At 21.6% G+C, this 19,480-nt stretch overlaps 1 protein-coding gene across 1 annotated transcript; it reads right to left on the reverse strand.

Moving 5' to 3' along the window:
• Window positions 1-262: 262 nt before the first annotated feature.
• PGSY75_0905300 (putative dynein heavy chain) lies at window positions 263-18,601 on the reverse strand (the record flags this gene model as incomplete). Its single annotated transcript, XM_018785464.1, has 1 exon — window positions 263-18,601. The coding sequence occupies one exon, from the start codon at window positions 18,599-18,601 to the stop codon at window positions 263-265; it is 18,339 nt and encodes a 6,112-aa protein (XP_018641805.1).
• Window positions 18,602-19,480: the final 879 nt, after the last annotated feature.

Consider the following 19,480-nt stretch of genomic DNA (forward strand, 5'->3'; position numbering starts at 1 on the left):
TTTTTTTTTTAAATTTTTATAAAAAAAAAAAAAAAAAAAAATATTTTTTTTAAATTTTTTTAAAATTTTTTTTAAAAAAAATTTTTTTTTTTTTTTTTTTTTAAAAAAAAAATTTATATAAAATTTAAAAAAAAAAAAAAAAAAAAAAAAAAAAAAAAAAAAAAAAAAAAGGTACACACATGGATGTATATATATATATATATATATATACATATATTTATATATCTTTTCCTCCGAACCAATTTTTTGTATCATTTTTGTTTCAATCCTTGGAACATAATAATGAAGTTCCCCTCAATTTCCATATAGAAGGATCTATATCAGATTTTAAATGTATACGGAAAATAAAATATTTATCAGTCCTAACATTATATTTATATACTGGACAATTATAAAACATATGTTTATTATTTTCAATAAATTTTATTTTTTTATCTTTATTTGATACAACAGTAATATGTATTACTGGCATATTTTCAGATAATATTTTGGGTGAACTTTCTTCTAATTTCCCTTCTTGCCAATTCCATTTGGAACCTTCAATAAATAATCCATGTATATTAAATCCATGTTCTGGAAATTCTTTTATTTTTTCTACGTCATAATTTTTTATGTCTGTATATAATACAACTTCATCTAAAGAAAGTTGATCTTTTTTATTTAATCTAGTAATTTCTTGTTTCATACTTGTTAAAAACCCTTGAGGATTAAAAAAACCAGGTAACCAATAAGATTTCAATTTACCATTATATATATAGTTCATAATTTGTTCATATCTTAAATTAAGTATATTTAACCATTGATTCAAATTATTACATATCCAAGATATTTCAGTTTCACTTGCATCATATATCCATTTTTTAGGAACTGATTGTGAAAAAATATATTTCGTATCATTTTGTAAATCAGCTGTCATAATTTTAGAACCATCGATAGCACTAATAATATCATTTAAATTCACCTTTACTAAATCTATAACTTTTTTTATTCTTTCCATTTCTTGTAAGAAAAAAACTTGAAGAGGTGAAAAATTATATTGAACGTTTTTTTCTCCTTCATTATCATTTTCCCAATATATAATATCTGGAATATCTAATGAAAGTTCATTTTCTTTTACCAAACCTAGGTTTTTATTTTTATTATCACCTGGAATGATATATTTCCCGACATTTGCTGTATAATTATTTGGATTGTTTAACATAACACTTTTTTGTAATATATTATTATTATTATTATTAACATTATCATTAGTATCTATATTATAATCTCTATTCTTCGCTTTATTATAAGAACTATTTTCTAATATACCAAAATTTTTGGTTGTAGCACCCAAATTACATGTTACATTCAATTGAGCATTTGTTTGCATATTTGGTTGTATATTCTTATTTTTTCTATACAAAATTTTTTTTACTTCTTCTATATTAATATCTGTTGGTAAATTTTGAAGAATACCTAAACACATTTCCTGTACAACCGTTTCCATACTTTTCTCTTCACCTTGATCTACATCTCTTGGTTGAATTTCTAAAATAGAGTTTAATACTTGTCGTGATTCGTTCACACGATATGTTATCTCAGCATTATTATGTAAATCTAAAACAGATGGAGTATCAATATTTGGTAGTTTTTCTATAAAATTTTTAAAATTAGTAATTTCATAAAACTTTGGTAAATTTAAATATTCACAAGAACCTTCATTTTTCATTTTAAATAAATCTTCATTGAAATAATATTGAACATATGTTAATAATAATTCTCGATCTAAATCATCTGTAACTTTACCACCATATTGAACTTCAGCAAGCATATAATGAATAGACTCCCAGTCTATTGGTCTATTAACTAATAATGTAGAATATAAATGTTTTTCTATAAATAAATAAGATGCAAATAAATCAGTTATACTAAATTCATATGGTACACACCAACCTAAAGGACCAAATTTTTTCCTTTCACATAAAACACAATGAAGATATGATAAAGAATATATTATTTTTCGATATTTATCATCATCAATCTTTTCTAATATATCTTCTTTTATTATATCTTTATATATTTTTCGCATATTATTTTTTATACCACTACTTAAGGAAGTAGATATTTTTATACTTCCATGTAATATACATATAGGAAATTCATCATCTGGTTCCGATGTTAAAAACAAACGAAAATCTTCTTCTATTTCATTTAAATTCTTTAACATATTATACACTTCTATAATAAAATTTTTATTTAAATGACAATTTTGTAATATTAACCAATTACCACTAATAATAGCATTTTTTAATTTCTCTTTTGCTATAACTTCTTGTCCTTCACCCATTGATATTTTATCAGTAGGATATTTCTTAAACTTTTTAGCAAAATCATCTATCATATTAGTAGGATCACTAGCTAGGGATAATAAAAATAAAAATGGTTTCCTATTACTAGATTCAGAAAATATATTTTCTAATGTCTCATGTTTCATAGTATCACTATTTCTATTTAAAACTTCATCTACGAATTTATTTGCACATAATATTGTTCTATCCTCTCTTAAACATCGAATTAAACATAATTTTATGAAAGAACTAATTTGACTATTAACATCTAAACGTTCATTATAATAAGGTATATTCTTATTTTCTATGTCTAATATATCATAATAATTTTTCCATGTGTTCTCATTTAATTGAATCACATTTAATATATCATAAAAAAATCGATTATTTTTATCATTTCCAAAGGAATGGTTTGATAAGGATATAATATTCTTGTATAACTTTTCATTTTTGAATAACCATTTTGTTGAACTGATTTTACCCTTCCCTGCTCCTTTTTTATGTAAATCGATTTTATTCTTATTACTTATATTATGATCAGTAACAGATGTGTTATTATTACATATATTTATATCTCCAGCATTAACCGAACTATTACCATTCATAATATTATTATTATTACTATTACTATTATTAGTCGTAGTAGTAGTAGTAGTAGTTGTTGTTGTGGTTGTTGTTGATGTATTCGTTCTTGTTCCCGTTTTTGTGCTTGATGATGATGAGATAACATCACTTGTATTTGTATCTTTCTTATTTTTATCATTTTCATTTGTTCTCAAGTAAACATTCATAGTATCATTATTCATAGAACTGCTATCCATAGTATTATTTATCACCTCGTTTATTGCAGTACTCATGTTATTATTATTAATCATTTCCCTATTATTTTTCTTATTCTTCTTATTTTTTAGAACATCCATTGGATCATTTATCATATTTGTATTGGCCATTTCATTATTTATATCATTTGAAGGACTATAGTGAGATAATGGATTTAGAAAAAAACTTATATCCTTATTACTTATTATGTTATCATATAATAATATTTTCAATGATATTAATAGTTTAAATATAATTTTATGATGATCAAATAGGCATCTTTCCATATATGAAATTATTAAATTTGTTAATGTATACAATATGGATTCTACTCTTTTTTTAATATGTTGTCCTTTTTCTGCTTTTTTAATAGATAAATCAAATTGTTCCAAAAATTGATGTAAAGATGTATTATAAATATAATTCACATTAGTTATATCAACAATACAGAAATATAATATACTTCCTCTTAATGCTACACTTCTGTATTGTTCTCTTTTTTCATTGATTTCTTTTTTCTTTTCATTACTATCTTTTAATTTTGTTTCAAGTTCTTTAGAGAGTAATTTAGTATTATTTAATACTTCTATTAATTCTTCATCTTCAATAAGATTAGAACTACTTGTATTCAATTTATATAACAACTGCTTATCTAAATCTTGTAATGATTTTGTATTATCTTTTAATTCTATCATAATATTTTTTAATGTTATTTCTAAATGTTTCTGTTCTTCTGTTAATACTCTACCTAATAATTGGTCTTCCAACCCTTTAACTGTTACTGTAAAATCAATAACACAACATCTTGCATAAATTTCAGGACTATAATTAGGGTTAGGTATATTAGTGGTCATAAATAAATTAAATTTCTCATCAAAATTTATTAAGTTATTTTCAATCAATATATAATTCTTTTTTCCTTTTTTTATAATTTGTTTTTCTAAAACTGAGTCTAATATAGGATCAATATATTCCTCTACATTTTCAATTAATAATGTTTTCCCTTCACTTAAACAATATTCTAAGTTATCTTTAAATTTAGTACTATTAAATGTGGTTATACATCTTTGATTAGATAAGTCATTTGAAAATTCTTTATTTTTAATCCAATTACTTGCTTGGCATTGTGGATCTATTAATAACACATATTTATTGCTATTTTCACAAATCAATGCATTTTCTATACTTAATTTATCATTTGGTAATTTCTGTACACTCCAATCACATATTTTTGTATCATCAGAAGATAACACATATTTTATAATATCTATATTAGATGATACAGGGATGTTTTTTATATTTTTTGTATAATTATAAAAAACATCATTCATAAGATAATTTCTAAATTCTGTATTAAACATACCACAATATGTTATAAAAGAAGAGCATATAAAAACATCACCAACAATTTTTTTCTTTATATTTGAAAAATTATTAGAATCATCTGTCCATCTATCTTTTTCACTAGATAAGCCATTAATTAATTTGTTCGCTTGTTCAATTCTTTGTTTAGTTTTTAAAGCAGTTTCTTCTAACGCCTTCTTTTTTTTAAACATATTTTCAATATCTAAATTTAAATTTTCAACAAACAATTGTGCTTTCAACAAAGAATCTTCTGCTTCTGCTAATTGCTTTAAAGCATCTTCTAATCTACCTGTTTGAATTTTTAAATAACTCATCTTAGGCTTAACGATTTTTGAAGCTTGATTATACATTGCCATAGCACCAACCCATTTACATAATCCTTCAGCAGCAACAGAAGCCTTTTTAGCAATTTGAGTTTTAAAAAAGGTAGATTCAATATATGGTTTAAGTAATTCAATAGTTTCTTCATTAATATTATCTTTCTCATTTTTAGAAAAATCAAATAATAAATTTAGAAATCGAATATCTGCCATTAGAGGTTTTGCATATTCATCAAATGAATCTTGTATAAATTCGATATGTTGTTTATTTACATATTTTACATCAATTTTAGGTTCTTTCAATTTCCCTTGTAATAATATTAATACACCATCAAAAACTATTCTAATAATATCAGATGGTGTTTTCATACTTTTCAACTCAGTGATATCTTTACCTGTTATACTTTTTATAGCTTCTTCTGCCTCATGTAAATATGGCAAAGCTGCTTTTAAATCTTTATCTGCTTCTTCTTGATCTTTTAAAATTAAATCTTTTTCCTTAATACATTTATCTCTAAATTTAGAAACTTCTATACTTTGTTTTTCAGCTTTGAGTGATTCATCCTTTACCTTTTCTAATAATATATTCATTTGCTCATCAGATTCTTTTAATTTCTCTTCTTCCGATGTTAAACTTTCTCTCATTTTTTGTACATCCATAGCTGCCTCATTTAATTTTTTTAAACCAATATCCACACTTTCTTTTAAACATTTGATTTCATCATATTTTTTAACATACATTTGTTTATATAAATCAATAAAAGACAAATAAGATTTGGGAGTCACATATGTATTTCTTCTCATTCGTTCTTTATAAGTATCACATGTATCTGATACCTTATTATGTACAATAGCAAATAAGTTGAAAAAATCATCTTTTAAATTATCATCAATATCTATATTAAAATTATTTAAATAAGCTGTTGAAACATTTACAAGAGCTTCTAATGGCCATTTTAAAAACCAATTAATAGTTACACAATTATATATACATGGAAATTGTTGATATCTTAAAGCAAATTCTTTATGTATAGGAGAAAAACATAAAAATATATGAAGATTATTTCGAACATTATCTAATAAATAATCAAATATCACATTTGATGAAACATTAAAATCGTTTATAACTTTTTCATCTTTTTTCTTTTTCTTATTTGTTAGTTTTTCATTACATATGCTATCATTATCAATACTACTTGTAGATGAAGCATCACTTTTTAATTGTGAATCTTTTGAATGATATTCATCCATATCCATATCATCATCTATATTATTATAATCATTTTTATTCTTTTTTTTCTTTCCTCCTTTTATTTTTGATGATTGATTGGATTTATTCATTTCTTTTAAGTATGATTCTTTCATCTCTGCACATATGGCTTCTTTTTCATCTTTAATAAAAAGACCATATACTAAACCAGTAGATAAAATGGAATTTACATGTTCTAATATAAAATCATTTTTTTCAATATCACTATCACTTAATAAAAATGTGGTTTTCTTATTCATTTGACCAGCAGATATATATAAACTTTTTAAATCTTCAAAAAATAAATTCTTCGTATATGTCTTCGTTATATTTAATTGGAATAATATTTGTTCACTTATAAAAACACTAAGTTTTGTTAAGGATCTTTTTCCTGATCCACCAACACCTACTAACATGCATGAACCATTTGGAGTTTGCATAACTCTATTAATAATTATTAAATGTTTTAAAGAATCGTCAAAAAAAACTAAATCTAATTTTTTAACATTATTAATATTATATTCTTTCATATATTCATAAACAATATATCTTAGTCGTTCAAAATCTACAACAATTTTGTAATCTTTTTTCATCCAAGAGAAAGAAAAAGTATTGATATTATCAACATCGTCGTTATTATCTCCTTCTTTCGTCAATATATTATTATTATTATTACTATTACTATTTATAACATTTTGATTATCCATTTCGTTTTGTCTATTTATTGCACTATTTCTTCTATTTTTTGTATCATCAATTTTTTCATACAGTTTATTTGTATTATCCAACTTTGTAGATATCAAATTATTAGATGTATCATTTATGTAAGATGATGAAATAGTTATATTGATCTTATCATTTTCCTTTTTGTCTTGTACGGTATTATTTTCTATTAAATCATTTTCAATCATATATAATTCCTGTTCCTTTTCTGATACATAGAAATAACTGAAATATATATTCTTTTCACAAATATCTTTATATGAAGGATAATATTGATTAAATATTTGTTTTAATTGATCCAATGAAAAAATTTTATCTTCCATTCTAGATAATTTATCTATAAGAACTCTTTCACATTCATGTTTCCATAAACATAAAAAATTGTACAAATTATTATCAATAGATTCAAATGGACATAAAAGCATAGAATAAAATATTTTTGCTAAATCTCGTGTTGTATATAAATAATGAAAACGAGAAGGAACTGGTAACAGATGTTTCTTTAATCTACCAAATAAATTAATTGTACACAATATTACTTTATCAATATTTTCAATAATTTCTTCTGAAAATTTTTGTTTTTTATTAAATTTCGTTCTTAAAACAGTACCATATATAGTATTTATAGAATTTAAATTATATGGCAAGATATTAACATTAAACCATTTTGATTTTAATCTTCTTGGTATATCATTATTTCCACAACCTGGATGATTAATACATCCAATATATTCCAAATCAATAATTTTTTTAAAATTACCTCTCTTGTCTTTATCTAAGAAATAAAATCCTTGGAATTCTATAAGCTGTCTTAATAGTTCAAGAGTACTTTGGTCACCCCATTCATTAATTTTTGGCATAGACATATCATCAATAAATATAATAGATTTCGTATTTCCAATAGGACCATATGTTTTTCCTGTTTTTCTTTCTAATTCAGATTCAATGAATAATTGAAACTTCTCAGGTGTTGTAACACTAGAGAAATTAAATCTTTTGGTATTCTTTTCTTGTTTGGATGTATATAATAAAGCTATGGAAGTTTTAGCTGAACCGGTGGAACCTAATAATAAGGTACTTTTATAAGTATGGAAATTATAACATCTAATAGGTATATTAGATATTAGTTTGATTATATGTTCTACTTTAGTTGTTTCGATAGTTGGTATTAATATGGATGATATGGAATTTACATTACGTGGCATTTTAAATGGACCAACATTCCATTTAACTAATTTTTTTAATTTCATATCAAAATAATAATCATATATTAAACTTATTTCATTTTCGAATTCTTCTCCATCTTCTATATTATGTTCATTATCTAATTCTATATTTGTTTTATCATCTTCTCTAATTTTTTTATTACTTACATAATCATTATGATCACTTTTTTGTGCTAGTTCTTTTTTGGTTTTCTTTTTTTGTTGTTGTTGTTGTTTTATTTTTTCATCTTCTTCGTTATATATTTTTTTCTTTTCTCCCATAACATTTTTTAATATAGGTACATTTTTTAACAAAAAGTTATGCACCTTTAATCTATCTTTATATTCTAACAATCCACACAATCCCCAAACTATCGAATATAACATAATTTCTTCACATTCGTCTATGTTTACTTTTTCATATTTTGTACCAGATGAAAGAGTATAATTATTCAAGCTATCAAGTTTTGTATCATCATCATATTCTTCCTCTTGTTCTTTTTCTTCTTCGCCTTGTTGTTCATCATGATATGCTTCTTTCTTATCTATCTTTTTATTCTTTTCTTCATCGTTTTGCTCCTTTTGTTCATTTTTTATATTATCTAAATTTTTTCCATACTTATTATCACCTTTTTTTTCCAAACCTGAATATAATGGCTTCTTACCCAAATCATTTGTAAGAGTCATATTTTTTGTATCTTCCAATTTATTAGATGATTTATATTTTTCATCACTTAATAATTGATCTTTCCCTTTTTTCATTCCAGAAGAAGAAATAACATTTTCTTGTTCATATTTATTATTTTCCTCTTCAATATTTGATTTTATCAATTTTTGGCTTTGAGGCAATAATTTTTTTTCATTAGTATCCAAAAAAAAAATTTTATTTAAATCTTCTTCATTGTACATAAAATTATTAATTGCATTAATATATTGAATGATTTGTGAATTTAACAAATTTATAGTCTGTAAAATTAAAATAGAATCTGTGATATCCATAACAAATTTACAATTTTCTTTTAGGAATGACAAGATTTGTATTTTATCTAGATAAAATATAAATAATTTATTAAATATGGAATATAATGTCATACCATATGTATTTACATCCTTTAATTTTTGTAACCAACTATATATAAATGGTCTATAACCTAAATCACTATCTGAAATATATACAATACCTGCTCTACTTACAGTAGCAGGTGAAGCATTATTTAAATTTTCAACTTCAAAAGCTATTTTAGTATTATCAGTCATAGGAATCCTATCATTATTAGCTAATGTTAATATTTTATTATCATCTAAAACTGTATTTAGATTCTCAATCCATATAGCATCTACTGGACCGTCACATACAATCCAAGTATTATATTTTAAATTATTATTATTATATTTTTCCCATATATTTGCAAAAATTCCGGGAGTCCATTCTTCACTCAAATTATCTTTAACACCATACATATGTTCAGATGTAATTGCTTTTGGATTTAATGTTATAATTTTTGTAACAGTTCCTATATTTGTTAAAGCAGATGTTAATATATTTAATATTTCAGTTTTCCCAGTTAATGTATTCCCAACAAGCATAAAACCATGACGAACTAATGATGTTTCATATAATTGTAATATTTTTAATATCCACTTACCTTTTGCACATAATTTCTTTTTCTTAATTATTTGTAATACATTCTCTTCAATTAATTGAAAACTTTTTTTTGTTATATTATGAAACTTTGGAAATACATCATTCAATAAGGATAAAAATAATAATACATCGTCATGAATTAATTTTGATAAATTCATATCTCTTAATGTTCTCATAAGTAACATTTCTTCATCATTTTCATTTGGTCCAGCAGATCTTTTGGTATCACCAGCAGTACGTAATACAGATAAAATATTTCTTAAACCGAAATCATAATGTTTTTGTTTAGATAACTGCTCTTCACATAAGTTATATAATGATTTAAATTTGTTACTTAAATTATCAATATCTAAATATCCAACAGATGCTAATTTTACTTTTATTATTATTTGTCGATCTGGAACCATCATAGATATAAATCGAAAAAATATTTTCAAATTTTCTGGTAATAATTGTCTTCCAGCATACCCAGGATTCATTGTAATAAAGTATGCAGAGGATGGGTTCAAATTTATAGCTTTAGAATCTCCAGGAAATAAAAAATATTTCAACGATTGCTTTTTTGCTGTAACTATAGATTCAATTTGCATGGCTACAACAGATAACACATCTAAATTAATTCTATTAAATTCATCAAAACATCCCCATAACCCACTTCTACATAATCCTTTAAATATTTTTGCCATATCTTTATATTTATGTTGATTAGAACAATTTGTTACTATTACATATATACCTAAGGTTCTACCTAAATCTTTTACTGTCTCTGTTTTTCCTGTCCCTGCTGGTCCAGCTGGAGCTCCACCATAACACAAACCCAAAGCTTGGGCACATGTTAAATAACATCGATCCGTTAAAGGTGTTATACACAATCTTTCTTTTATACCTAAATATTCATAAGAATAAATAAAATCAACATCAGATATACTTATTAAAATAATATTTTTTTCTACTTTATAATAAATTCTAGTTTGTTTTATCCAATCAAAATCGGTAGTTGTTTTAATTTTATGCTCTTTAATTTTTGCAGATATTTCTGTAAATAAATCTCTTTGGTGTACATGTATAGTAACTAATGTTTCATATTTAGTTCTATTTAGTTTAGTACCTAAATCGGATAAACATATATTTACAAGTTCTGACATTATATAATTAATTTTTTTATTGGTAACTTTTAAAATATTTTTTTCTGAATGATATTTATATATACATTTTTCTATATCATTTGTCCACATTACTTGTAAACATATTAATGCAACTTGTGCTATATTTTTATCACAAAATTCTTTTAAATTTAGTGTTTTAAATAATTGTGATGAATTAGATACACCTAACTTACATTCTTTTTTTATAGCTTTTTGCATTTCTTTTTCTAATAATATAAGCCAATTTTCTATATTACCATCAATAGTAACATGATTTACTAACTGAACAGTTTCAATATCATCTTTTTCTTTATTATTAATACATATGATTCTTTTTTTATTTTGTATAGTTTTAATAGTTAAATAATTAATAGCATCAAATAATTTAATTAATTCTGATTGTATAATATTGATATCTGAACCTTGAGATAATATTTTCAATAATACTAAATTGGATACAAAATAGAAACGAGGAAATTTGCTTCTTTTCCCTTCTAAATAAGATTCCAACGATTTTTGACAACTTTCTAAACCTTTTTGCATATTTGGTAATAATTCTTTTAACATACTACTTTGACAACATTCAATAACAATAGATGATTCGTTAGCTATATTTATAATATTAATCCAATCTTTATCAATTTGATGAAATCGTTTAGATTCAATGGGCATTTGTCTAGCTATATCTCCACTAGTGAAAACACTTTCCATAGAACACCATAACATTTGTACTTTTATCCATCTTTCTACAATATCACTACAATCAGATAATTTATTTAATAATAATAATAATTTACTTTTAAATGGTTTACTATATTTAGTTGAATTTATATTATTTAATAATATTTGACTTTCTTCTAAACTTTCTTGTATTTCAATAACTTTACTACCAACAAGTATACATGCATAATCTCTATTTTTCCATTTACTAAATTGAAAACATGTTTCATTCCAAATTTTATATTGCTCATTAATTTTTTCTTCAATACTAGCTTCTTTTTCTGCACTATCACATATATCTAATATATCATCTTTCTTTTTTAATAAATGATAATTTATTATATCCTTAATAAAAAAATCCATATTATCTAGATCTAATTTGTTTAAATTATTTATGTATTCTTCTTCATCCAAATATGCGCTTTCTTCTAAAAGTCCTCCATCTTGAAATGATATATCTTTTTTATTGATTTTTTCTTCATCCGTTTGATCTTTTATTCTTTTTTTATTTTCTAAGTTGTTTTTCTTCATCTTCTCATCTTCAACTTCACTTGTATTATAAGTATATTTATCTCTATCAATATGGACAAGATTTTTATCATCATTATTATTATAATTATTATTATCATTATTATTAACATTACTATTATTTTTTTCAAACGTATTCTTTTGAATACTTGTTTTATTTGGCTGATCATCCAAATCAGTGATTAGTTCAATTTGTTTCCCATTTTTATTCTGGTTATTCATTTGTTCAGCATTTAAATTTTCCACTACATTTTCTTTTTGCATATCCACCAAAGGGTCTATTTTGTTTACTTTATCATTTATTATTTCGTTAATATTATTATTATTATTATTATTGTTGTTGTTTTTGTTTTTGTTTTGGTTGATGTTGTCCTTTGGATTGTCTTTTTCCTCATCTGCATAACTTTTCTTTTGAATTTTTTTCTCCTTACCTGTGGTATCTTTTTTTTTCTTTTCCTTCAAAATGTTTATTATTTCTGTCCAGTGTCTTTTGAGAATAGTTTTTTTCTCCAATTCATCTACAATTGGTGTAATTTCTTTAAAATAAAAAATTTCTTTCATCAGATTTTTATATATTACAATCATCTTCAGATTTTTTGGTAATTGAGAACATTTTTTTTCAAAGGATAAAATTTCATTTTTCAATTCTTTCATTTTTTGTATACCATCATACCATTTAAGATTTTTCCATTCATTTAACTTTTCTTTTAATTGTACATATAAATCATAAAGAGAATAAAAATTATGAATTTCATTCGAACTTAGAAATAAATCAGAATGAGGTTGATGCTTTAAACCGAATATAGATTCCCCTTTATAATAACTATTATATTTATTTTTTAACATATTAATTTCTTCTTTATATCTTTTTAATAATTCAAACGCATTTAATGGATTAATATGTTCACTTTTAAAATTCATTTTAAGAAAATGTTCTCTAAATGTTTTTATATCAATTTTGAATGAATAAATATTATTTATCAATTCATTTTTCATAGTTGTTTTTTTTTCTTGTATTTCCTCTTCAACATGTTTTGTTAAATTTATTAACTCATTAAATTTGCTTAGTATTAAATTCTTTTTCTCTATTTCAAATTTATAAAAGGATACAAACTTTTTTTTCATTACATTTAATTTATTAAATGTGAATAATAAATTCTTATTATATGAATCATCTAAGTTATATAATTGACCAGAAGATTTTTTCTTTTCTAAATTATTTATAAATTTTATTTGATAATTTTCTTCTTCATCATAATTATTAGAATGTCTTAAGGAATCCATTTGTTTTTTTAAAAAGTTACTCATATAAAATTCTAAAATATTTAACATGTCATTTATAGGATTTAAGACAATATCAATAGTTGATTCAAAAATATGTATTTTCTTTATTATATTAATAACATAATATAAAGAATCAATATCTATAATTTTTTTTTTTAATTTTATTTTTAATGTATTAATTTTTTTAATTAGCATATCACTTTTTTTCTTAACAGGTTCAATAATATTTTTAGCACATTCTAATGCTTCATTTTCAATAATATTTATTAAATACATTTTAAAGCTTTCTAAATTGAATTTAAACATATTTAGCATATAACAACTTTCTATATTATTTATATCCTTTTTTATTTCTATAAAAGTTTTTATTTTCTCTTCTTCTTCTTTGTATTTCTTAAAATTATTATTATCTTCATCATCACTATTATCACTATTATTATCTGAACTATCATTATCATCACTATTATCAATATTAGAATCGTCTAAGATTCCCTTTGTACTACTCTTCAAATTTATATTTTCTAAATCATCCTCATTTTCTGTAAAATTTAATAGGTTCCTTTCTTTTTCTTCATCATCTTCTGTATCTTTCATATAATTATCCATATCTAATATTTTATCATTCATTATATCTTTTTGTTTATTATAATCCCCCAGTACAATACCCTTATTATTATTATTATTATTATTGTCATTATTATTATTATTATTATTATTATTTTGTTCCTTTTGTAAGTGGAAATTTTTTATAATATATTTATACTTTTCAAACTTTTTAATAAAATTATCAACCGCATTTTGAAATACAAATAATTTATCATTTAACTTTAATAATTCTTTTTCAATATTTTTATCTTCTCTTATTTTCTCATAAAATTCAAAGTAATAATTCAAATTATCCACACAATTTTCATTTTCCATATTTAACTCTTCTTCTATACAATTTGCTGTCTCATTCATGTTATTTTTCGAAAAATAAGAGAAATCTAAAACTTGGTCAAATATATATTTTTTTTTTTTCTTTTTTTTATTAATTTCATCATTTGACAAATATTTATTTTCTTCATTTATTTCTTCGCATTTTTTCTTAATTTGATCTCTTTTTTTTGTTTTATTAGATAAATCTTCTATATCTTGTCCCTCGTCATTCTCAACATCTCCATGAAATTGTCGTATTAAATCTTCTGTTGTTATCCAATTATCAATATATATTAAATTATTAATAGAAACGTTGATAATTTTTTTCATATTTTCCTTGATGCTTTTAATAGATGGATTAATGATAATATCATTTTCTTGAATTAATAATAAAATTTCAACAACATTGCAATTATTATTATTATCATTATTATTATTATTGTTGTTGTTTTTATAATTCATCATATTGTCATTATTACTCTGTGTGTTGCCTTTGTTTTTATTATTATCATCAAAATTAGACCATGTGTTAATTAAAATCTTAATATTTTTTAAGTATATTTTTTTCAAGGTAGACAAAAATATTTCATAATAAAAATTTCGTGTATTTATTATTTCTTCCTTTGTTATTATACTTTTTAATTTATCTTCATATACATATTGTATATTACTTAAAAGATCAAAAATAGCTGTTTGAATTTTCTTCGATATAGAATTACATAAAACTATTCTTTTATTAAACATTTTCTTTTGTCTATGTATAACTAACCTTTCATTTTTATATTCAAGAATTTTATAAAGTAATTTTATATTATAATATATATGATCTTTTATAATATAATATAAAGAATTTATTGATTCATCAAAATAATATAATTCTTTAAATAAGTTATCAATTGAATCTTCTAAAGCATAATTATTCCAAGTATATTTTACTAAGAATGGCAAAATTAATTGATCAATATACATAAAAAAATGTTTTAAACTTAAATCAATACCACGTTTCTTATTACTTTTCATCTTTTTTATTAATATTAATATATTATAAAATTTATAATAAAAACTATATATTTTGGATTCTTGAGATATCATATTTTTTATTTCTTCAGGTAATTCAAATTCAAAAGAAAGAAATATTTTTGCTTCTCTTATTATTTTCTTAATTCTATTATCAAAATTTACTATTACATTTTTTGTCTTTGGATGTTTTACAAAAACTGTCACATTTAAACTGTTCATATTTTTTGTGTATGATAACCAATGTTTAAATAATTTATTTTTATATTCTTCAATAAATTTTGATATTTTTAAGTATAATTTTAATACTTCTTTTCCAGTGGAACTTTTGAATAATATATTTTTTCTTTTCTCTTTATCTTTCTCATTATTATTATTGTGTATATTATTATTGTATATTTTTTTTGGTCTTGATTTCTGTGTTTTTATTTTTTTATTATATTCATTAAAATTTTCCTCTTCTTCTTTATTCTTAAAAGTTTTTTTTTTTTGATCTTTTTCTAGTTCAATTTCTTGCTTATATTCATCACCAGGCTCATCTTCATGTACTTCTTCATGTACTTCTTCATGTACATCTTCATGTACATCTTGATGTTCATCTTCTTTTAATATATGATTATTTCTATCGATAGATAATGCTACTTCCTTTTTACGTGCAATTACATTTTCATTATTTTTCTTCTTATCATAATCTTCTAACAATTCTAAAACTTGCTGTTGTATAGAATTAACTATATGAACCTTATCATTAATTTTTTCATAAATAGGTTCATCAGAAGCAGATGATTTTTTTATATCTTCCATATCCTTATATATATCCTTATCGTTGTCTTTTTTTTCAGAGTTATATATTTTTTTACCTTTATTCTTTAGGTTCTTATGTGTATCATGATTGACAAATGTATTCATATTAATATTGAACTTTTCATCGTAAATAATATTATTGTTGTTATCATTTTCATCAAGAAAAACTTTTATAATATGATTTATCTTATAATTAATGCTTAATGTCCAAAATATATTTTTTAAATAATTAATATTTTTATTAATACTTAAATTGTTCTTATAATTTTCTAAATCGTTATTTATAGAATTTAATATTTCTAAAAACTGTTGTAATAGTATATCATATTTTGTTTGTATAAAAATAATTAAATAATCTCTTATGAAAGATTCTTTAAATTTAAAAAATATAAAAAATGAAAGCATAATATTTGAACTATTATTTAATAAACTAATCATATGTTCTTGTAAGTCACTTTCTAATTCTGATATATATACTCTTAATTCAACAAAATCTCTATCAAAATAGTTATCTGTGTAATTTAACATATCATCTGTATGTTTTAATTTAAATTCTTTTATATATTTATTAAACGTTTTAGTAATTTTCTGTACACAATCAAATTTTATACTTTTTAATATTTGAAATTGTTTCATACATAAAAATAAATCTACTAATTTTTTTAAACGTCTACAAAATATTTCTAATTTACAAAATATAACTTTAGAATTTAAATCAACACTCATACTTGTTGAATTATTCTGTTCAAAAAAACATTTTAGACTTTCAAATTCTTCTTTATATATTTCATGTAATTTAAAACATAAATTAAATTTCTCAATCAAATTATCAGGATCTAATAACCATAAGTTATGTTCTTCATTTTTTAGTTTGTCTCTTTTTATATCATCATTTATATATATACTTCCTTTTTTTCTATCTTTTAAATTATCATACGATCTGTTACCATCCTTTTCTCCATCATCATAATTATTTTCTCTTATAAAACCATTAAAATGATCTTCATCCTGCTCATCCATTTCATAATTATCATTATCATCACTATCATAATTATCACTTTCGTTATCATCACTATTATCGCTATTATTATTATCATCATCACTAACATTATTATTATTATAATTATCATCATTATCTTCATCGTTATTATTTTTATCATTCTTATTATTCTTATTATTATCTTTATTTTTTCGGTTTGAATAATTTTTTCCATCATTTTTTTCAGATAAAGTATCGTCCATATCTTGATTATTCTGTCCATCCATATCACTTCCTCGTCTTTCCTCATTTCTTTTATTTTTACCTTTATTTTGTTTCCTTTTGATTCTTGTGATTTTTTTTTTTTTGGCACAATAAATTTCCTCCTTACATTTAATAATCATCTGATTAGTTATTTTTATAAATAAATTGTTAAGCTTATTTGGAGTATTATAAAAACGTGCTACTAAATAAATCATTTTAATTGAATTTAAAAGAGATGGTATATTGTCAATAATATTTTCTACATTACATAAATATAAAGATAAAATAAATTGTTCAATACTTTCTAGATATTTTATATTATCTTTACTTTCATTGAATTCATTTTCAATTTTCGTTTCTAATTCTCTCCATTTATTTAATATATCAAATGTATATGTATATTTTTGTTCTTCATTATTTGTATTATTTATATTAATATTATTTATAATACTTTTAATTTCTTTACTTCTTAATTCTTCAATTATAAATAATAAATATCGATGTTTATATCTCCAATATTGTATTTCAATAAATGGACCAACGTCTATATTTGATGTCTTATATTCTTGTATTTTCATTTGCATATCATTAAATAAGTTTTCTAATATATTTAAATATTTTGTTAAATGTGCAGTTTCATTCTTTTTCTTATTTATTTTATATTCACATTCATTTCCTTTCTTCTGAAATTCTCTAATAGATGATAAGGGTGATGAACAAGTTGAAATGTTTTTATCATCCTTTTCTTCATCATTTAATATATTTTCATCGTTTTTTTTATCATTATTAATTTCAGAATCATATATTTGCATTCTCAATTTTACTTTCTTTATATCTTCTAATATTAAAATAAATTCATTTAACTCTTTTATATATGTATTAAATTCCATCATAAATTTATTTATATCATCACTAGACACATTTGTATTTATTAACTTGTTATTTATAAACAATGGATATATTATCTTATTAAGCATTAATTTTAAAGTATCCAAAATATTAGGAGATAATATTCCATATAATATTTTCTTATCATCTTTTATATTTTTATTTAAATGCTTATAAAAATAAACAATTTTCTGATCAAATTTTATATTCTCTTCCTTTGCAATAACCATTTCGTTATTTTCTAAACTAAACAACAATAAATCATTTTCTTCATCACATAGAAACTTTTCAACAACATTTTTCTTTTCTTCAATATTTTTATCTATCAAATAATCAATATTATTCTCTTCTTTATACGAAAATTTAAGTTTATTCAGAACCCACTTATATGTGTTATACATTTGCGAATCTTGATTTTAAAATATATAAACTTTTGAAAAAAAAAATACAACTGATTACATATTCGTTTCTTTTTTGTATTATTTTTTATGAATGAATAATGGAAAATAAAATAATCTTTTTATCTATAATATGTAAAAGATTGGAATGGAATAATAAAATATAAAATAATAAAAGTAAATAATATATTATATATATATATATATATATATGTATGTATGTATTTATTTATTTCCCTTTATTAACTTGAAAAATATAGAGTTATGCCAAATTTTTTCTCTATAAATATTGATAAATTTTAAGTTATATTAATATATATGTATATTTTAGGTATGTCTTTTATTAAGACACGTTAGCATTAATAATAAAAGTATATTATATATATGTATAATATATATATTTAAAATATATGATGTTCTATAATTACGAACACACGCCATTTTATTTCCGGAAATTACCATTTCTAATGGGTATATTATTATTTTTTTATAGTTTCTATATTTTTCCAATAGGAAAAAAAAAAAAAAAAAAAACTATATAAAAAAATTATATATTCTTCAAATCATGCTCACATATAAATTTTAATAGTTCAAGTTTTTAATATTTGAAAGAAAAAAAATATTCATACATTAATATTTATATATTAAAAAAAAAAATATATATTATTTATCATTTTTCACATAAAAATTAAAATGCATACAAAAAAAAAAAAAAAAAAAAAAAAAAAATTATACATACATATATATAATTTTTTTATTGTGATTATTGAATTACAAAAAAAAAAAAAATTTTTTTGGACCTTAAATGTTGTTTTGAATTTTTTCTTATAATTTTTTTTTTTTTTTAAATATATTTTTTTATATTATTATATTTTTTTATTT

The sequence above is a fragment of the Plasmodium gaboni genome, chromosome 9 (assembly GCF_001602025.1).
Source record: "Plasmodium gaboni strain SY75 chromosome 9, whole genome shotgun sequence".
Taxonomy (NCBI): Eukaryota; Apicomplexa; class Aconoidasida; order Haemosporida; family Plasmodiidae; genus Plasmodium; species Plasmodium gaboni.